At 30.9% G+C, this 22,308-nt stretch overlaps 4 protein-coding genes across 4 annotated transcripts; 2 read left to right on the top strand and 2 right to left on the bottom strand.

Annotated features, from left to right (window-relative positions):
• Positions 1–3,532: 3,532 nt before the first annotated feature.
• Positions 3,533–20,314, bottom strand: LOC129916703 (probable cytochrome P450 6a20). Its single transcript, XM_055996811.1, has 3 exons — positions 20,273–20,314; positions 4,063–5,197; positions 3,533–4,000 (listed from the first exon to the last, which is right to left on the bottom strand). Exons 1-3 carry the CDS (start codon positions 20,297–20,299, stop codon positions 3,579–3,581), a joined length of 1,584 nt encoding a protein of 527 aa, XP_055852786.1. The 5' UTR covers positions 20,300–20,314; the 3' UTR covers positions 3,533–3,578.
• LOC129916706 (probable cytochrome P450 6a20) lies at positions 6,687–8,372 on the bottom strand. The gene is made up of 2 exons (XM_055996814.1): positions 7,216–8,372; positions 6,687–7,154 (listed from the first exon to the last, which is right to left on the bottom strand). Exons 1-2 carry the CDS (start codon positions 8,282–8,284, stop codon positions 6,733–6,735), a joined length of 1,491 nt encoding a protein of 496 aa, XP_055852789.1. The 5' UTR covers positions 8,285–8,372; the 3' UTR covers positions 6,687–6,732.
• On the top strand, positions 11,125–12,753 carry LOC129916708 (probable cytochrome P450 6a20). The gene is made up of 2 exons (XM_055996816.1): positions 11,125–12,240; positions 12,300–12,753. The coding sequence occupies exons 1-2, from the start codon at positions 11,172–11,174 to the stop codon at positions 12,713–12,715; spliced, it is 1,485 nt and encodes a 494-aa protein (XP_055852791.1). The 5' UTR covers positions 11,125–11,171; the 3' UTR covers positions 12,716–12,753.
• Positions 20,298–21,831, top strand: LOC129916712 (probable cytochrome P450 6a20). Its single transcript, XM_055996819.1, has 2 exons — positions 20,298–21,360; positions 21,415–21,831. The coding sequence occupies exons 1-2, from the start codon at positions 20,298–20,300 to the stop codon at positions 21,828–21,830; spliced, it is 1,479 nt and encodes a 492-aa protein (XP_055852794.1). The 3' UTR covers position 21,831.
• Positions 21,832–22,308: the final 477 nt, after the last annotated feature.

Raw genomic sequence — 22,308 nt, 5'->3', positions numbered from 1 at the left:
TTAATTGAAGATTTTTGTGAACAAACAAAATTTTTTTTCAAAAATTTTTCTTAAATTTCATAAATTAATTGATGCCAAAAGATTGTCTAGGAAATTCAAGGAAAAAAATCAATCTTCCATCGTTCTTATTAATTGACTTCAAACACAAAAAAAAATACTTGAACACAACGGCAACACCTACAATAATTAAATATACATTTTAAAAAAGCTAGAAGCTTAGTCACATTTGTAAAATTAAAATTAAATAAATTGAATGAAGGGCTTTTGAAAGAATAGTAATTGAACTCAGATTTTTGAAAAAAAAAATTATTATTTTAAAACTTTTTCGTAATATAAAATGCATTTATTTTTCAAATTTTTTCGGCCACATTTATTATAATTTGAAATTATAAAAGGAAATGTCAATATGTATAACAGTTTATGAAAAAAATTAAAGAGTATTTCATTTTCGGAGAACTTTTTTTAATAGATGTTTTGAAAAAAAAAATTAACTTATTTTTTTATAAAAAGTTCAAAATTTAAATATAAAGTTATTTTTTATTTATTCAATAGCCTTTACTGTTGAAAATTAAATAGCAAAAATTTAAAGTTCCTATTTACCACAGTCTTTGAGAAAATTAATTATTTCAATGCAAAAATTCAGTTTTTATAAAAAAAATCCCATTGAAATTGAAGTAATTTTTAATTTTTTTTTTTTTCAAAATTGTGATACCTATATATTACCTTTTCTGCTTCCAAATTCAATTGATAATATTTATGGCCAAATATTTGTTTAAAATAAATTCATATTTTATTAGAAAAAGTTTGGAAAAAAGTAATTTTAAATTTTTTTAATAACATTTTTTTTTTTAATTCTGAGTTTGATTACCATTTTTTTCAAAAAGTCTTACTTAAATTTAGTGGATTTAAATTTAAGAGTTAAGAATGAGCTTCTGGCTTTTTAAAAATGTATTTCAAAATATTGTAGGTGTTGCCGTTGTTTTCAAAATATTTTTTTTTTTTGTGTTTGAAGTCAGATTGTGAGAAAATTGCATTTATCGCTTAAACGATGGAAGATTGTCTCTTACTCCCTTATATTCTTTTTTCCTTAAATTACCTAGAGAATCTTTTGCTATCATTTGTTTTATGAAATTTAAGCAAAAAAATAGTTTTGTTCAAAAAAAAATTTTATTTTAATTTTAAAAAACAATACGGCAACATCGGCAATTTTTAATCTATAGACTTTAAAGTATTTTTAATTGCCTAAGTTTGAAAAAAAAAAATCGTCAAAAACAGAGCTGTTCGGCCAGGTTCCCTAATAGTCCAAGCAGCGAGTTACTTAGCTCATAAGGTTAGAGGTTAAAATTGGTGTCAAATGAAAGATAAGTTGATACTGAAAATAAAAAAAATAGGGTTGCCACTTCTAAAATGGGAACTTCCATGTGGCAACCCTATTTGAAAGGAAAAATTGTCACATAACTAATACATTCATATCTTTGTTGTTTGGCCAGATAAAAAATTTTTTTAATTGCCAAACAAAAGTCAAAATATTAAAAAAAAAATAATAAAATAATATAAAGAACGTAACCCTACAAATGTGGCAGCCCCATTCAAATGAAAACACCCAACATTTTTCAGATAAAAGAGAGTCTTAGCTAAACATGATGTATTTTGTTGCCTTTAACTCTATCAAATATTATACACTTTGGCCAAAAAAACAAGTGATTTTTGCAATTTTTAGCATTTGGATAGGGTTGCCCAGTACTTGTCTGCACTTGCGAGGTGGCGACCAACATTTTTTAGATAGAAGGGACTATTATCTAAAATATAGTGCATATTTTAGCTCTAGTGCATATACAAAGTTACACTGTTTTGTTCAAAGAAGATTTTTGTCAGTGTTGTTTTCATTTGAATGGGGTTGCCACATTTGTAGGGTTACGTTCTTTATATTATTTTATTATTTTTTTTTAATATTTTGACTTTTGTTTGGCAATTAAAAAAATTTTTTATCTGGCCAAACAACAAAGATATGAATGTATTAGTTATGTGACAATTTTTCCTTTCAAATAGGGTTGCCACATGGAAGTTCCCATTTTAGAAGTGGCAACCCTATTTTTTTATTTTCAGTATCAACTTATCTTTCATTTGACACCAATTTTAACCTCTAACCTTATGAGCTAAGTAACTCGACGGTCGCCTCTCCGAATATAATAATTTGATTTAGTTATTCTACTAAACAGGAGATTGAATGTTTTTTTAAAATTTGTATTTACGGTGTTGATTAAAGGAATGGCAGCTTATATGAACCTTGCGTCTAATACGGACCACCAAATTTCTTCCATCACACACACAAATGCAATCGAGGTGATTAAGTTAGTTAAGTTAGTTTTTCCACCTTAATTTGAGAAAATACCTAGATGGTCCAAATTACCCGATACTTTTTATTTTCAACGTTTCTCAGTTTCTTCAATATTTATTTTTTGTATAAATTGAATTTTTATTTGCCTTCTAATTATTCATAAAAATGAAATGTTGTTTGGTTTTAAATGCCTTCACAATACACAATGCAGCTCAAATTGTGCACTTGCATTCGATAATAATTTTACTTGTTATTATTAAGTGTCTTTAAGTATTTCTGACACTTCTAAAATTCTTATATCATACATAGATGAACTTGTAAGTATAAATGAATTGACATTTTTTCAAAATAATTTCATTCTACTATTGATTTGAAAAAAATGACAACACGTTCTCTATATTTGACTGAAATCAATGTAAACTTTAAACCGTTTTTTTTTCGCTCTCTTCCGAGATTTAAAATCACTTCCAACGGAAGATTTGGCCGAAGTCCGATGTATCATCGGATAACGATTGAACGATAAAACATAGTATGTGTGTAATTATAAAGCGCAATATTTTGTGCTAGGTTTTGATTCAATTTGTTTTGATTGATTTGATGTGTCAAATACAATCAATTTATGTACACAGAGAAAAATATGACCCGCTAAAAACTAATAGATTGCCATATTGTTTTACCGTCCATGCATTTCATAAGGAAATCTTATTAAAATCAACGATTAATAAGGTTTTTTTTAAGGAGATTTCTTATTATTTTTATAGAGAAAATCTTATTAAAATTTGACTGAAAAGTTGATTTTTTTTGCAACTTAGCACTAGAACAAAAATCGCGATCAATATTTTCATGGCAGGTTGGTTCAGGTGGTAAGGTGTGAGACTAATGATTTGAAGTCTCCAGTTCGATTCCCAGCCTGGTCATCGTTTTTTTTATTTTTTTGCAGATTTTAAAACAATAAGGAAATCCCGATTGTTTTAATAAGGTTTTCTTCTTGGATGAAAACCATAGAGAAATCTTATTGTTTTTGTTCTATTTTATGTGGTCTATTTTTCTCTGTGTAGAACAAAAAAAAAAAAAAAAAAAAACTTGAACTTCAATAACCCTCTACAGGTTATTATAGACTTATCACTTTGTCCTATTATGAAAGATATTATTTTCTTGCTGAAATTCCACAGTGAAAAAGAATTGATTGACCTTTTTTTTTAATTTATTTTTCTAAATAAATAACTTAAATTCTTAAATATCACAATTTTATCCTCTCAACACGTAAGAAAATACCACCTTTAGCTGAATATACCAAATTTGTCACATCCGGTTGCAGGGGATTTGGAGTTTTATCACAATAATGAAATTTGTAATTTCTCAAAAGCAAACTTAGTCCAATATAAGTTTGCATTTTGCCAAACCTCAATCCAATACAATTGCGAGGTCCTTCACCGAAGGGCAGCCAAGTGAGAGGATGACGTTTTTGTGTCTCTTCTGGACTAAATCGCTCCGGATCAAACTTCTCTGGATCAGGATAAATCTCTGGATCACGATGAATAGAGTCTGCTGGAATCATTACCGTAATTCCTTTGGGAATTACATATTTAGGATTCGATGTGGGATAATCATTGAGTGCTTTTCTTATAAGGTTTGTTGCAACTGAGTGCTTTCGGAGAGTTTCTGTAGAATAAAAAAGAAATTAAAAACTTTTTTTTTTTTCCCAAAAACTGAAAGTTACCAACCTTTCATAACCATATCCATGTAATGCATCTCAGCCATACTATCATACGTCAATTTTCCTGCATTTTTATCAAATTGAGTATTAATTTCAGCTCTCAATCTATCTTGGATCTCCTGATTTAATGCCAGTTCAAAAAGTGCAATACCTATTGTAGTTGAAGAAGTTTCAAAACCAGCTAAAAAGAATACAAACGATTGAGCTGCAATTTCGTCCATTGTCATTCCTTCTTCGGAATTCTTCAAATCAATCAACAAATTCATGAAATCATTTCGTTTAACCGAATTCTTTTCACGAAATTCGACAGTTTCTCGCGTCACACGCATATAAAACTGATGAACTTCTTCATGTATTTGTCGCATGCGCAGCGTTTTGGCTAATTTCGGAAAACTAAAGATAAACATATCAAGAAGTTTGTTGTGCCGCGGTTGTGTGAACGCTTTTGTACCCATAATACGAAATTCAGCGTGTGGATCTTTAAGGCTATTGCATTCGAGACCGAAAGCACAATTTCCAATAACATCGACAGTGAATCGCGCCAAAATATCTTTAACTTCAACTATGGAATCTTTTTCAACCAAATTATCGAATGCTTCTATAAGACGATCTCCAACTGATAAGACTATTGGAAACATTCCCTTAATTTTTCCGGAACTAAATGTTGGTGTCAGCTTATTCCTTAAATGTTTCCATTTTTGTCCTTCAACAGCGAATAAATGTCCAGTCAATGGATCATCGCGTTCATTGTGGAAAATAGTTCGATCAGTAAAATTGTGGAAATCTCTTATTAAAATATTTTTTGCCAAATCCAAGTCATAAACGATGACTGCTTGCTTGAGGAAGAAATAGAAACCACCAAATGGACCAGAATGTTTGTATTTTTCGTAGTTAGCTCGGGTTAAGTCTCTCAAATGATGAGTCTTCTTGACACCTTTTAAGTTTCCACTCGGGAAATCTGGTGGATCGTGTGGAATTCCGCGACGTTTCCAATATGTCATGTGTTGTCGAATAAAGTAGACCAATGGCGATACCAATGCCAATACGATGTAAATCAAAACTTCCGATATTGCCATGATGATAAGTGTTAAATTTCTACTTTTAGTTAAATTCAACCGATCTCGATGAATGCTAATAGAAAACTGAGAAAATGAGAATATTAAAATACAAACTGTTTCATAATATTGTTAGAGATTATTTTATTTTATTCCTTGATAAAATAGGTTAGGTATAGACTGCAGTTATGAGTGTAAACAAACAGGTTGATGTCTTGATTTACAATTTACATTACTAAAGGTCACAGAATCGTAAGTTTATTTGTGTTAGGTAAGTGGATGATCTAATTTAGAACCTTAGGCAATCATAGTTTATAAGAAAAAGCTAAAAAATGTACCTTATTTTTTCTTTTCACGTTATATCATTTTCTGTATAAGACAAGCTTACAAAAAAATTATACCTTTATACCTTGAATAAATTTTATACCCTATATAAGGTTATTATTTTGCCCAAAATATTTACCTCACTCACGTCTGCATGACATCTAAGAAAAGAGCTAGAATTTTTTTAATGCAATCACTTTTCATTGAAAAATCAAAAAATAAAAACCTTTTTGTCTTCTATCACCCTAGTGTCCTTTTTTTTATAAAACAACTTATAATAAAATTTATATCATCTGAGAGCATATTATTTTACCTTTCATAATATGCCTCAATCATATCTGTATGAGGTTTAAAAAAAAAGTTACAATTTTTTAAAGCCAAACATGTCGAAATTTAAAAACTGAAATTACAGTACTTCTTTTACTGGTAGTTGGCCATCTGCAACAGATCTCTTCACGTGTTTTGTGGTAATTTTGAGTTTTTCAATTGAAGATTGTGAAAGGTTATACATATTATTTTTATGCGAAATAAAGGAAAACCAAATTTGTATGTAAGAAAAAAAAAAAATAATTTAACCGTCATTTCAAAATTGTGAATACGAAATTAATTGAAATTTTGTACACATATAGTCCTGTCTATTGTCTATTTACAGTATAGATTTCATTCATTTATCTTTAAAAAAACGGTTAAAAACTGTCAAAAAATGTGGGACAAAAATAAAATAATACCTAAAAATACCCTTAAAAAAGTATGAGTTTTTCAACATTCATAATTAAAAACGCAGCGCTTTTGAAAAAATCCGTTCGAGTATCAGATCCTAATATTTTTTTTTCACTTTTCACTCAAATAACTTTCACTTCATAACTTGGTTTTTGAAATTATTTAGAATTTTTTTAAATAACTTTTTCAGCCGAACAATAAATACATCTATCGCTTCAACCAACTCATTTCAACATATTTCAATTCATTTTCTATATTTGACTAAAATCAAAGAAAAACACAAGTTTAATCCGTTTTATTCGTTCTCTTCCGTATACAGCGCAATATTTTGTGCTAGCTTTTTATTCAAATTGTTTTGATTGATTTAATGATATCACTTACAATCAATTTATGTGGAACAAAAAACAAAAAAAAAACACCTTGAACTCCAATAACCCTCTACTGGTTATTTTAATAACCTTATCATTTTGTTCTATTCTGATAGATATTTTTTTTTACTCTTGACCACAAAAAACTGACAAAACCTTTTGACTATTTTTTTTTTAAATTTATTTTCTCTCAACTAAAATCCTTAAATATCAAAATTTTATTCTTTCAACACGTAAGAAAATACCACCTTTAGCTGAGTACAAAAAATTTTTCACATCCGGTTGCAGTGGATTTGGAGTTTTATCACAGTAATGAAATTTGTAATTTCTCAAAAGCAAACTTAGTCCAACATAAATTTGCATTTTGCCAAATCTCAATCCAATACAATTGCGAGGTCCTTCACCGAAGGGCAACCAAGTCAGAGGATGCCGTTTTTGTGTCTCTTCTGGACTAAACCGTTCCGGATCGAATTTCTCTGGATCAGGATAGATTTCTGGATCACGATGAATAGAATCTGCTGGAATTATTACCCTAATTCTTTTGGGAATGACATATTTCGGATTTGAAGTGGGATACTCATTGAGTGATTGCCTTACAAGATTTGTAACAATTGAGTGTTTTCGAAGAGTTTCTGAAAGAATGAAAAAAAAAATTAAGAAATGATTTTAGCCAAAAAGTCGAAAGTTACCAACCTTTCATAACCTTATCCATGTAATCCATCTCAGCCATACTATCATACGTCAATTTTCCTCCATTCTTATCAAATTGATTATTAATTTCAGCTCTCAGCCTGTCTTGAATATCCTGATTCAATGCCAATTCGAAAAGTGCAAAACCCATTGTCGTTGAGGAAGTTTCAAAACCAGCCAAAAAGAATACAAACGATTGAGCTGCAACTTCGTCCATTGTCATTCCTTCTTCCGAATTCTTCAAATCAATCAGCAAATTCATGAAATCATTTCGTTTGACCGAATTCTTTTCACGAAATTCGACAGTTTCTCGCACCACGCGCATATAAAACTGATGAACTTCTTCGTGAATTTGTCGCATGCGCAGCGTTTTGGCTAATTTCGGAAAACTAAAGATAAACATGTTAAGGAGTCTATTGTGACGCGGTTGGGTAAATGCTTTTGTACCCATAATACGAAATTCAGCGTGTGGATCCTTCAGGCTATTGCATTCGAGACCGAAAGCACAAGTTCCAATAACATCGACAGTGAATCGCGCCAAAATATCTTTGACTTCAACAATAGAATCTTTTTCAACTAGGTTATCGAATGCTTCTATAAGACGATCTCCAACTGATAAGACAATTGGAAACATTCCCTTCATTTTTCCGGAACTAAATGTTGGTGACATTTTATTCCTCAAATGTTTCCATTTTTGTCCATCAAGAGCAAATAAATGTCCAGTCAATGGATCATCACGTTCATTGTGGAAAACAACTCGATCAGTAAAATTGTGGAAATCTTTTATTAAAATATTTTTTGCCAAATCCAAGTCATAGACGATGACAGCTTGCTTGAGAAAGAAATAGAAGCCACCAAATGGACCAGTATGTTTGTATTTTTCATAATTAGCTTGGGTTAAGTCTCTCAAATGATGAGTCTTCCTGAAACCTTTTAAGTTTCCACTGGGAAAATCAGGTGGATCGTGTGGAATTCCACGACGTTTCCAATATGTCATATGTTGTCGGATGAAGTAAACCAATGCTGATACTAATGCTAATACGATATAAATAAAAACTCCCGATATTGCCATGATGATAACTGATAAATTTCCGCTTCTAGTTTTTCATTTCAACCGATCTCGATGAATGCTCAGAGAAAACTGAGAATGTGAGAGTATTAAAATACAAACTGTTGAATAATATTGATAAAGCTTAAGCTTATTTCATATATGCTTTGAGAATAGGTTAAGTAGACTGCAGTTATGAATGTAAACAAACAGATTGAAGTCTTGATTTACATTGCTGGGTTACAGAATCATGTAAATTGGTTAGCTTGGTAGATAGATAGGTATAGCTATTAAAGTTTATTTGTGTTTGATAAGTGGATGACTTCTACTTTTGAACCTTACGTGGTGTTTCTTGTACATTATGTTTTTAAAATAATACAAAAACAATACGAACAATTAAGAAGAAGACATTTAAGGCCGAAAATACATATAACTAAGAAGTGATTCAGCAAAAAACTGTACCAAACCATTTGGAAATTATGCTGTTTTTTTTTTTTATTTTATTTGACTTGCACATTTTTTATCAAAGAAAAACAAGAAACAGTGAATTTCGCTTAGTTAAGTTCAGTTAAATATTTTTTTATAAAATGAGTTCTATGCTTTAAACCATACAAAGCAAACTTAACCACAACAAATTCACTGCTTTCAAAAGCTAAACAATATGTTAAGAAACGAAAAACCGGCCATATAACCGGTTTTTTTTCGGTTTTTTTTGTGCTCCCTGTTTAAACCGGTTTTTGCAAAACAAAACCGGAAGAAAAAAAAACGTCGAACAAAAATATCCTAAGAAGAGACAAAAAACTGAAAACCCTCAAATGGTTTGTTCCCTCTCTCTACTAACTATATAATTATCAATTTTTATTCATATTCAGCTTAAAAAAATCTTCAAAACTCCTTGGCCCGGTTTAACCGAAAGGAACAAAATCGGAAAAACTGAAAACCGGTTTTTGTAGTAACAACCGCCATCCCTAGTTTAACCAATTTGGTTATATTAATTCATGAGAATCAACAAGAACGAATATTTTTTTTTAAAAGCTTTCATAACTTTATACTGTGCGTGTGCAGCACAAAATGTCAGAAAAATTGTTTTTAAACCTTTTTTTAAAAAAATTTCGACAAAACGTTCATGTATTTAATTCATTTAAAATTTAAATAATACTAAATTCCTTGTTTTTTTTTTAATATCGTAGTATTGTTTTGTTTTCGTTTTAAAATAAAATGCACGACTGGGGTCGCACGTACTTGTTCTTATGATAAAAGTACCTTTTATGTCAAAGCTTTTTTTGGAAAAATATTTTGAATTAGGTACATAGTTATAACTCATTAACGATGTACGGTTAGAGCCGATATCAGCGATTAAAAAAAAATGTAGGTATTATCATATTTTCACTACCCGTATTTTTTGAGAAAAACTAAAAATGGAGTTTTGTTAGATTTACGTACAGTATAAAGTGTGTCAAATTTAATCAAAATCGTTAGAGTCGTTTTCGAGAAAATCGCAATACCTCGAAATCTTTGTATGGGAGGTATATTATCTAAGCGAGATATTAAAAAACAAAAAAAAAACCTTGGAAATTACAAAAAAATCATCTGTACCAAATTTCAAGAAAATCCGTCCAACCCGTTTAGGCTGCAGCTACATGTACAGCTTTTTGTGACGACGCACCGACGCACAGACCAACGGACGTCATGACGAAAAGCACTTTTTCGGACTTCTCCATCTTTGTAATGTTGGTTTTGATTAAAACCTCGAATTTTTTTTTTACACGAAACCAATATACTTGCCCTATTGAGCAAGTAAAAAATTCTAGGTTTTATGCAAAACCAACATTACGATGATGGAGAAGACCGACAAAGTGGGTCTTGTAATTCTGTCCTTGAGACAGTCAAGTCAATCAGTCTGTGCGTCCATTTGTACAATTTTCTTCAGCTTAAATGGATAAACGGATTTTCTTCAATTTTCGTACAAGAATTTCATACAATCATAGAATCATACAATTTTTTTGAGTTATTCAATTTCTCGAAAACGAATCTAAAGATTTTAATCAAACCTTGTATCTACACGCAAATATATTCATACTTAAAGCCATTGCAAAAGACCTGCATTTTTTAAATTTTTATGAAAAAAAGTCAAATAACTAATAAAGTTTGACACCCGTATATTTGTAGTAAAAATAATTATTTGATATGATATGTTTATTTAAATACCTTCACCAATTATTTTAATACTCGATACTAACCTTATTAAAAAAACAAAAACAAAAGCTTTGAATCCGAGTTTTTTTTTTACTCATTACTAAAATTACTCCATTCAAACCGTCATTTGACCTTATACGTGCGAAGGCACTATCAGTTTTTATTTAATTGATCAATGGATTAAGTATTTATATTATGATTATCATAATACAGATGTTAAATTAATAGTTAACAATATAACCTGTCATACCTTCTAACAAAATAAAAAAAATTGTTTATTATTTCATTTTGGTCACACTAATTCATGAGAATCAACAAGAACGAATATAATAAACATGCAATCGTTTCCTAAACTTAACACATAGAGTGTGTTAAACATAAAACAATAAACTCTGAATCTGCGCTGAAAAGCCCCCACCCTGGGTCAGATCAATTAATTTAAAATATCAACTATAACTTCTTTAAGTGTTTTATTTATTCAGATAAGGTGAAACGTGTATTTCGTTTGTTTACATATTTTATTTAAACGTTAAGTCTTCACCAAATTCCTCGAACTTGTTTCTTTAGTAAACAATTTTAGACGACTTGCCCACTACCTCTCAACAAACCACAAGATAATTCTTGACAATATCAAATTCCATAATAATTATTTCAATTTTCTATTTCAGTTTTGTTTTGGCATTCATTCAGATCGGTTTAATTCTTAGCTACCATTATGGCGTTATCGGGAGTTTTTATTTATATTCTTTTAGCGTTAATAACAGCACTAGTTTATTTTATACGACAACGCATGTCATATTGGAAACGTCAAGAAATTCCACACGATCCACCTGATTTTCCAACTGGAAATCTAACTGGCTTCAAGAAGAAATATCATTTAAAAGATTTAACTAAAGCTAATTACGAAAAATTCAAACACACTGGACCATTTGGCGGGTTCTATTTCTTTCTCCAACGTGCTGTCGTTGTTTACGACTTGGATTTGATTAAAAACATTTTAATAAAAGACTTTAATAACTTTACTGATCGTGGTTTGTTTCACAATGAGCGTGATGATCCATTAACAGGACATTTGTTTGCGTTGGATGGACCGAAATGGAAACATTTGAGGAATAAAATGTCACCAACTTTTAGTTCGGGCAAAATGAAAGGAATGTTTCCAATAGTCTTATCAGTTGGAGAACGACTTAAAGAGACATTCGACACCATGGTTTCAGAAGACTCAATTATCGACGTTAAAGATATTCTAGCTCGATTTACTGTCGATGTTATTGGAACTTGTGCTTTCGGTCTAGAATGTAACAGTCTCAAAGATCCAGAAGTTGAATTTCGAATAATGGGAGTGAAAAATTTCACTCAACCACGTCATAACAAACTAATTGACGGATTTATCTTTAGTTTTCCAAAATTGGCCAGAACCTTACGTATGCGACAAATTCATGAAGAAGTTCATCAGTTTTATATGAAAGTTGTGCGAGAAACTGTCGAGTATCGTGAAAAGAATTCAATCAAACGAAACGATTTTATGAATTTGCTGATTGAAATGAAGAATTCCGAAGAAGGATTGACACTTAACGAAGTTGCAGCTCAGTCGTTTCTATTTTTCATCGCTGGTTTTGAGACTTCATCCTCGACAATGGGGTTTGCTCTTTACGAATTGGCATTGAATCAAAATGTTCAAGATAAACTGAGAGCTGAAATTAATACTCAATTTGATAAGAATCGAGGAAAAATGACTTATGAAAGTATGGCTGAGATGCATTACATGGATATGGTAATGAAAGGTAAAGGATTTTAGATTTTTCGTCAAAAACTATTGTTTGAAAATTATTGTTCCTTACAGAAACTCTTCGAAAATACTCGATTGTAACAAATCTTGTGAGGCAGGCATTGAATGACTATCCCACTTCAAAACCTAAATATGTGATTCCAAAAGGAGTTATGGTATTAATTCCTGCTGATGCTATTCATCATGATCCAGAGATTTATCCTGATCCAGAAAAGTTCGATCCGGAACGATTTAGTCCGGAAGAGACTCAGAAACGTCATCCACTTACTTGGCTGCCCTTCGGTGATGGACCGCGTAATTGTATTGGACTGAGATTTGGCAAAATGCAAACTTATATAGGACTCAGTTTTCTTTTGAGACATTACAAATTTCATATATCTTCAAAAACTCCAAATCCTCTGCAATTTGACAATGAAAATATTCTTAATTCAGTTAAGGGTGGTATTTTCTTACGTGTAGAACGAATTTGAATGTGATATTGAAATTTCTATTAAAAAAATTAATTTAATTATTTTTAGTTTGATTTTGGACTTTTATTCTATTCTAATTATGACCAAGAGAAATGAACTTTTACTCGAGGTCAACATTCTTTAGTGTTCTTTCGGGAAGGTTTCAGAAAATCGGAGAAAATGACCCTCGTTTTTTATGCACCATGAAGTAATAAATATAGATATGACTCATTTAAATCAACAGTTCAACACATTGAAACTGAAAATGTAAATTGCGTTTTCGTTTTCTATACGTTCAATGAACAATGTTTCATATTGTAAGCATGTAATTAAGTGTCCAAAGCAATTAAGCGAGTTAAGCATTTCAATATTGTTTGATATGGTTTCTAAAGTACTTAGACACTTGATATACCAAAACAGATACAAATTTTTATTATTTTATTATTAACATCGCAAATGCATGTGGAATAGTTGTAGGTATATAAATAAGCTGCATTTTATGAATATGCGTAGGAAGTAACTAGTTCATTCTGGGCACGAGTGGGATTAATTGTTATAAAGTAGCGTAATAGATAAAAAGCTTTTTATTAATATTGTTTTTATTTACGTTGTTAGTTTGAAAATGTAAATGTAAAACTATTGTAAACAAAACATGCTGAATAATTAAGCCTGATAAAGATGTTAAAAAAATACCTTACAGGCTATACTAGGCTGTGCCATTTTGAGGCAACTTTCTTTTTTTTAAATAAAAAACAGGTTCAATATTTTCGAAAATATGAAGCAAATAGTTTCTCAAAAAATGAGCTCTTAATATTAATATTTAGAGGTGCCTCTTTCTAATTTTCTATTTTCCATATAAATAACATGGGAAAAAGATCATTTTTTTTTTTCTAATTTTTCTAACTTTACAATACCTAAGGCATTGTAAAAATTAACTGATATATTATTCTTATAGTAAATTGAACGCTCTATCTCTTATGTATATCTCTTAGAAATTTTTTCATAGAGTGAACCCATTTGAAGTTATTCAAACTTAAAGTTCAAAATAAATGAAATTATGACTTTTTTGGACTAATACTGATTGATTGAACTTTTTTTGCCACAAGAACCAAGATATACTTTTCTAAAGGTTTTCGGGTTGCTGAGCTCGAATCCGCAATAAAAAAAATTCTATTTGTCTTTGTTCTTGAAATATTAACGTTATAAAATGAAAATAAAAGTTTTTTTTTAACGGTTATATTTCAAGAACATAAGCTAATAGAATTTTTCTGATTACGAATTCGAGTTCAGCAACCCGAAAACCTTTAGAAAAGTATATTTTGGTTCTTGTGGCAAAAATTCTGTGGCCAGTGGCTTAAATTTTAGATTAAGTTTAGTTTCTCTTTGGCTTATTAACTGAAACTTAAGATATCTCGAGCAATAAAAGAGATATCGGAAAATGTAAACAGTTTTTGAAAAAAGAATATCAGTTCTTATTTATAATTCATGTTAAGTAGTTATTTTTTATAACAGAAAAGGCAAAAAAACGATTTTTTTACACACGGGTTACACGAATTGAGAATGCAATCGGAAGCCCCTTTTTCCGAAAAAAACAGAAAAAATAAAATTGGTGTTCGTCAAATCGACGAAGGTTAGCTTTCTAGGGTTAGTGGACCCATATCATTAACATTACCATCCGTTTTAATGATAGGATTGTAGGTACCCCTCAGATCTGATCGTTCTGTCTCTAATTCATACCCACCACAGCATATCGATGAAACGATTTCCGACCCAATAAAATCTGATTAAGTTCATTTCTACATTCCTTTACTCTGTACTCAAATGTTGAAAATTATTTGTTTTACCTAAAATCAGGCTTTAGACGTTAAAAATTATTTTGGAAGCCTTTCTCAATAAATTTGTTTACAAATTAAGCAAAGTTAAAATTTTTAAAAAGATGGGAGAAAAGTTATTATTTTTTTTAATACAAACCATCTACATATAAATACCTTTCAAATAAATAAAAAATTTCCAAAATCGGACCAGCCAAACGCGAGTTTATCGGCCACACACTTATCGAACTCTGTTTTATATTACCCTACATACATAAAAACAAAACCTCGAAAACAGCCAAAATTACGTTTATTAGCATTTTATAACGGTAATATTTAAAAAGTGGAGGCCAATCTAATTTTTCTGACTTCAGATTCGAGATCAGTAGATCAAAAACCTCTAGAAAAGTATATCTTAGTTCTTGTGGCAAAAAAAAAGTTCAATCAATCAGTATTAGTCCAAAAAAGTCATAATTTCATTTATTTTGAACTTTAAGTTTGAATAACTTCAAATGGGTTCACTCTATGAAAAAATTTCTAAGAGATATACATAAGAGATAGAGCTCTCAATTTACTATAAGAATTAAGAATAATATATCATTTAATTTTTACAATGCCTTATTGTAAAGTTAGAAAAATTAGAAAAAAAAAAATGATTTTTTTCCAAAATAGAAAATTAGAAAATTAATTATTACTTTTGAATAATTTTAGCGACCGTACTTTTTCATTCGTTCTTATTTTCTACATATATCAAAGAGGCCCCCAAATATCAAAGAAGCCTCCAAAATTTAGTCTTTCCCCGGAGCCCTGGCAAATCAAAGTAGGTACGCCTCTGCGACAGGTTTACACGAAATTGCTCTTAGAGTTCTTATTATTTCTTTTATTTTATCTCTGATCCAGAGAAGTTTGATCCGGAACGATTAAGTCCGGAAGAGACTTAAAATCGACATCCTCTTACTTGGCTGCCCTTCGCTGAAGGACCTCGTAATTGTATTGGAATGAGATTAAACAAAATACAGACTTATATTGGACTTAGTTTTCCCCTGAGACATTACAAATTTCATTTGTCTTCAAAAACTCCAAAAAAAAAGAGTGTGTGTACACATGTACACGCGACTGAAGTTATACTTCTCATTCAGTATATGTAAATGAATTTCATTTGATATTTTTAATTTCTATTATTAAATTAATTAATCTACACTTCGTTTTTTTTACATTTTTATCAAGTGAACAATAAATTTATTAATTCTTTCATCCTCCTTGCGTCCATGTAGTTTTCAATTTATTCTGTGAAACTTGCAGGGTTCCTACAAAGCTCAAAAGTAAGCTGAGCTCAGCTCACAGCTCAGCTTAAATTTTGAGCTAGCTCACTTTTGAGCTATGTACCATAGCTCAGCTCATTTGAGCTGAGCTGAAAGTGAGCTGAGCTGATGGTTGAGCTGAGCTGTCGGGTGAGCTGAGCTGTCGGTGAGCTGAGCTGTTGGGTGAGCTAAGGTAAAGTGAGCTGAGCTGAGCTGTGATGGGTGAGAGGATACATTGATTTTTATTTGGAAAGTATAATGAAATATGAAGATATTTTAAACTTTTATAAAACACCATAGCTTAAGATGTTTGGTTCTAGTTATTAATGGAATTATTTTAACACATGGATATTTTTATAAATAAAACAAATAATTTTTCGTGATCTTTTCTCTTGGTTTTTTTAATAGTAAATATATTTCTATTTTTTTAGTAAAATATTTCTTTTTTTATCATAAAAAAATTTCGGTACATTCCGGTTTTTCGACTTTTTTCAAAATTCCGAGAAAATCGCGTTTGAAAGTTGGGTTAAAATTTTTTTTCGAAAAATCCCCGAATCTTTGAACGCTCATGGAAGCTAAACCGCTTGAGAGCAATTTTTGGGAGTGATGCCAAATGATAGCTTGTGTCATGGGCCTACGCTTTGCACATTGTCAGATTTTTAAAAAATCGCCTTCCATGTTAAACCGCCACATCATGCCTATTTTTTCAGAATCGTGCCTATTTTTTTTTTTCACTTTTAAGTTCTCCCGGTTTGAGAACGCGTGGACCTACAGGGATGGGAGTTGTACCCAAATGTAGGTTAGAGTCCCCGCTACCTTTTGGCATCAAAAAATTTTTTTTTCATTTTCTTCAAAATTCCGAGATATAGGCGTTGGAAGTTGGGGCGCTCACTTTCAGCTCAGCTCAAATGAGCTAAGCTAGGGTACCTAGCTCAAATTTGAGCTGAGCTGAAATGTGAGCTTTTTGCAACCCTGGCAACTTGCCACATGGAAATTACCACATGCAACTTGTCACATGCAACTTGCCACAAGTAACTTGCCACATGCAACTTGCCGCACGCAACTTGCCACATGCAACTTGCCACATGCAACTTGCCACATGCAGCTTGCCACATGCAACTTGCCACACGCAACTTGCCACATACAACTTGCCACATGCAACTTGCCACATACAACTTGGCACATGCAACTTGCCACATGAAACATGTAACTTGCAACGTGTTGTGTGTTTTATGTTTGTCGTACTGCGGCGTACTGCATTTTTAAATACTAAAGTACTGCCTACTCTAAAGGTGAAACGACAGCCCTGCTACCCAGGGTGATCGCGTCATAATCCCTTTGACATTCTTGTCAAAAAGTAAATTTTCATACCCACCCTCCCATAAGAAGTATAACTTCAAAAAGAGTTAAAGCTACGGCTAGTTTCCCGAACATGAACAACTTTTCACCCGAAACTCACAAGTAACAAGTTAAATTCAATTTTTCGTTTGCAATTTTGTTCACGTAAAACTCACGATAGGGCTGTATTTGAACTTTTTAGTGAATACATTTAGAGTGAGTGAACGTGGCTCAGTATTTAAAATTTTGAAATGACAACAATTAAACTTTGGTTAGGTATTATTAAAAATTTTAAAAAGGGAGTAGTTTTTCATTTGGGCTAAAACGCAGTAGATCTACTGCTAAAGGAGTAAGGTGGCAGCCCTGATGACACTCCTTTTGGTCTGTTGAGAAACTTAACCTTTTTGCGAGGCAGTTCGCTACCACATAGTGTCACAACTCCTCCAGTAATTGTTCTCAAAGTTCGTTCTGAAGAGGTAGGTATTCTTCCACTCTGGAAAAATCAATAAGTTGGCTTTTTAATTTGTCCTTTTCAACTAGTTTATTCCCGAGTGGTAGGAAAACAGCATTTGACCAGCCTTTCGTTACAAAAGCCGAATTTTTTGTAGAACGTTTAAGCCCCTACAAAAATATATCTTGCTAATTTGAAAATAATGAAACAAATTTTCAGCGAATTAGAAAATTTTGAAAAGTAAAAAAATGTTTTTATAATTTTTTTAACTTTGACCTCGAATATCTTTAGAATGGTTAGATTAATGAAAAAAGTTAACAAGACCTTATTTGTGAAACAATCTATTTCCTACAAGAATATGTCTTGCGCGTTTGATTATTATAATTATTCAATTTGTTACAAAATTAAGAACAACAAACGAATTTTTAAAGATTTTCTCGATTTTTGGACCTCAAATATCTATTAAACGGTTAGATAAACGAAAAAAGTATACAAGGCCTTTTTTGTAGAGCGTTTAATTTCCTACAAGAATATGTAAAAAAATTTGCTAAAAAGTCGATTTAAAGCTTGATGTAAAAATGGAAAATTGCAAAGCGGAGGACCTTCCTATTAATATTAAGAGCTGATATTTGGTGTGTATAATCTAAAGGTGCCTAGCAATCTATTTTTCGGAGTACCAAATCAACCCACCCTAATATACATAATACTAAATATCTAAATATTAATAAAAAAATCTAATAAAAAAACATAGTTTTGAACTTAATGCATTTAAAATTGTCATTTACAGACACTCGATACAAAAGTAAAGTTTATTGAATATTGTTATCAATTGATTGAAGGGGGCTATGTGCACCATAGTTTACACCATATTTTGCGAATGTGGATCTTGAACGGCTAAATATTATGATAAGCTAAGCTTATTAGATTCTGATCTTGATAGCATTGTCTATTGGAGAATAAGAAATCTTTAAGAATTAAATGCTTCAAAAACACAATTCTATTTAGTATTATTAAAGCGGAACCTTCCTCCCATGCCCCACTTTCCATGATTGGTACTTGGATCGAGGAAACCGACAAGTTTTCCATTTTGGGTACGTGCATTGCAAACCTCCTTTTGCGAAATGAACACTGCGAAATGTTTAGGTTTAGTACAATTCACACTTCTAGTTCGTACAAAAAAAAAAAGTTGAGATAGCATTTTTCCATGACATTACGATGGTAGAGAATGCCAAAAAAATTGCGTCCCGGAAGTCCGTTTGTCTGTCAGTCTGTCTGCCTGTAAACCAAGCTACAGCCTAAGCGGATAGACCGATTGATGTCAAACTTGGTATGTAGCGTTATTTGGCGACTCTCCAGAGGGGTTTTTGGAATTAATTTTTTTGGACCAAAAATAACGGTACTTGTCATATACCGATTTTAGTAATATTGAAATATCTCGAAAACGGCTCTAACGATTTTGTTTAAAAAATTCAAATGTTAGTTTAAAGACAAGGTCTATCTTCCAATGAAAAAAATTTTTTTTTTGAAAATCAGTATTAACGGTACCTGCCATACAACGGTTTTTTTTTTTTCAAATCCTATTATCTCCGAAACCGCTTATTTGATTTCAACAAAAAAAAAAGAATTTATATGATTTAAATATAAAACAAAAATTAAATTTCCAAAAAAATAATTTTTGGATTTTTAAAAAAATTTTGAAATTTTTTTTTTTTTGAAAAATCAAATTTTTGAAAACGGGACATTGAATTTCTTTGATATTTTGTTTTTACATGTTGATTAGTGATTTTTACAAAATGGCATACCAATTTTATTTTAAAACTTTTTTTCAAAAAAATTATTTATAAAAAAATAGTTTTTTAAAAAACGACTCTAACGATTTTGAAAATTTTTTTTTTAAATGTATCTTAACATATTAATCAAAACTGTATACTTGTTTTGGAGGGCAATTTTATTTCAGATTTTATTTTATTTTTAAAAAAAAACGAATTTTATTATATTATATTTTTTTTTTTGTAGGTACCAAGTTTGCCAAGTGGCAAACAATTTTCACTGTCGAAAAATTATTTTTGATGAATTCTTAGCAAATCTTCTGTAACACTTAAATTAGATGTGAATTACATATATATTAAAAGAAAAAATTCAGTATAACAGTGCTTTTGTTGCACTCTGTATCCAAAAAAGTACCAACTTCAATGAAGTTCTGAATATTTTCTCACGACCACTTTAATGGTTCACTTTCCGCCACTAAATTTTCTTATTTCACAAATTTGTCTTCTTTTCAAAAATTGGGATAATTTGTGCTTGGAAGTTGGAGTTCAAAATTTGCTGAATTTTGTTTGCTAAGGTTCATTTTGAATTGAGTTCAAAGTCACGAATGAAATAAATTGTCCGGGCTTATCAGAGTCGGAATTCAAAATGCACCGTTATCTAATGCTTATATAATTCCCTTCTAAGGGAAAAATGTATTTATAACCACAATATTCAGGATATTAATTAAACATGCACAAGTGAAACACAAAAGATAAAGTTAATTAAATTTTCCAAACGAACAGATAAAAATGATAACAATATTTGATTGATAAGTTCCTATTAGCCTTCAAATTTTCCAATAAAATCAAACTTTTACGCTCTCCTGACATTTTAGTTTATTCCCAATTTTCAATACATCATCATTTACCTTATAACGCCGTGCGTTGGTTGTCATGGATCTGTGGATCTTCATAATTAACGTGTTTCTTTTTTCACTATCCGTGGCTTATTTATTCGTTAAACGACGTTTTTCATATTGGAATCGCCGAGAGATTCCTCACGATAAACCGTGTTTTCCTGGAGGAAATGTCAAACCTAACTGCCACATTAACGAAAGTATTCGTCAAAATTACTTTAAATTCAAAGAAACTGGACCATTTGGTGGATTTTTTATGAATCTTCAACCAGCTGTTGTTGTTTATGATCTTGATTTGATCAAAAACATCCTTGTTAAGGATTTTCATAATTTTACCGAAAGAGGATTATTTCATAATGAAAAAGATGATCCACTGAGTGGCAACTTATTTCGCCTCGATGAAACTAAATGGAAACACTTTCGAAGTCAACTTTCTCCATCGTTTTCTGGAATCCGGATGAAAGATATGTTCCTAACAATTGTGTCAATTGGTCAAAATTTGGTGGAAACCTTTGATGATATTGTCGATGTTCCAAGTACGGTTGTTGAAATGAATGAAATAATCGCCCGATATGTCACTGATGTCAATGGAAATTGTGTGTTTGGTCTCGATTGTAATAGTTTGAATGACAAAAATGCTGACTTTTTTCGAACTGTCAAAGATATGCCCGGATTGAAACTTCATTCGAAATTAGTCAGCATATTGATATCTAGCTTTCCGAAATTGGCTCAAAAACTACGAATGCGAATAACTCATGAAGATTTACATAATTTTTTTCTGCGAATTGTGCGTGAAACTATCAAATATCGTGAAAAGAATTCAGTGAAACGAAATGATTTTCTCAATTTAATGATTGAATTGAAAAATATTGACGCAGATTTGAGTTTGGGAAAGATTGCTGGTCAAACGTTTGCATATTTTTTCGCTGGTTATGAAAATTCTACGGCTGCTATTGGATTGACATTGTACGAACTTGCGCTAAATGAAGACATTCAAGACAAATTGAGAGCGGAAATTGTGAATCGGATGGAAAAACATCGACAAAGGTTAACTTTTGAGTGTATGATGGAAATGAAATATTTAAAAAAAGTTGTCAAAGGTTAGATATTTTTTCAAAATCTTCTATCTTTAATGTTTTGTTCTTAATTTTTAGAAAGTCTTCGAAAATATCCAATAGTTCCGTTTCTATTGCGATTAGCTAAAAATGATTATCCCACATCTGATCCAAAGTATACGATTCCGAAAGGAACGATTGTTATTATACCAACTGATGCAATTCAAAATGATCCAGATGTTTATGTCGATTCAGAACAATTTGATCCAGAGCGATTTAGACCAGAAGAAGTTCAACTTAGAAATACTACAACATGGTTGCCGTTCGGAGAAGGTCCAAGACATTGTATAGGTTTGAGATTTGCTAAGATGCAAATTTATGTTGCTTTAATTTTATTGCTGAAAAATTATAAATTTTATTCGTGTTTGAAGACAAAAAATCCAGTCGAATGGGATCCAAAGAAGAAAGTTCTTGGTGCAAAAGATGGAATTTTTTTGCATGTGGAACATATTTAGAATTAAATTTTTGTTTTTTCGTTTTTTGTAAATCTTTTGTGTTGGCAAGTAATTTATAAAAATTACAAACTATTTAATTAAAAGCTATTGGGCAGGTTCAGAAACGTAAGGGACTAAATATTTAGGTAATTTCTCGGTCTCTGATTGGTCAGCTGTCAAAAAAAATCTTTCCAATTTAGGTAATTTTAATGGAAAGCTAACTGGAAAGTTAGGCAAGAAAATTTTCCCTAAAAATTTAGGAAAGTTTTTCTTGTCAACATGACAGCAGATTGTTTTTAATTAAAGAATTAATTTAGGAAAAATTGAATTTATTTGTGTGAAAAACGAGTAAAAAGTGCATTACCGGTTATAATTAATATTATTTGTTCATTAAAGTTAAGTGAAATTTGGTGTCTTCGCCATGCGATCGGTAAAATACTTAAGTAAATTTCGAAATTTGACAATAGCATCAAATCCAAACTAATTTAGGCAATTTACT

This window comes from Episyrphus balteatus, chromosome 3 (assembly GCF_945859705.1).
Source record: "Episyrphus balteatus chromosome 3, idEpiBalt1.1, whole genome shotgun sequence".
NCBI classification, from domain to species: Eukaryota; Metazoa; Arthropoda; class Insecta; order Diptera; family Syrphidae; genus Episyrphus; species Episyrphus balteatus.
Note: the sequence above shows the minus strand (reverse complement) of the source record. Positions and strands in the feature narration are given on the sequence as shown.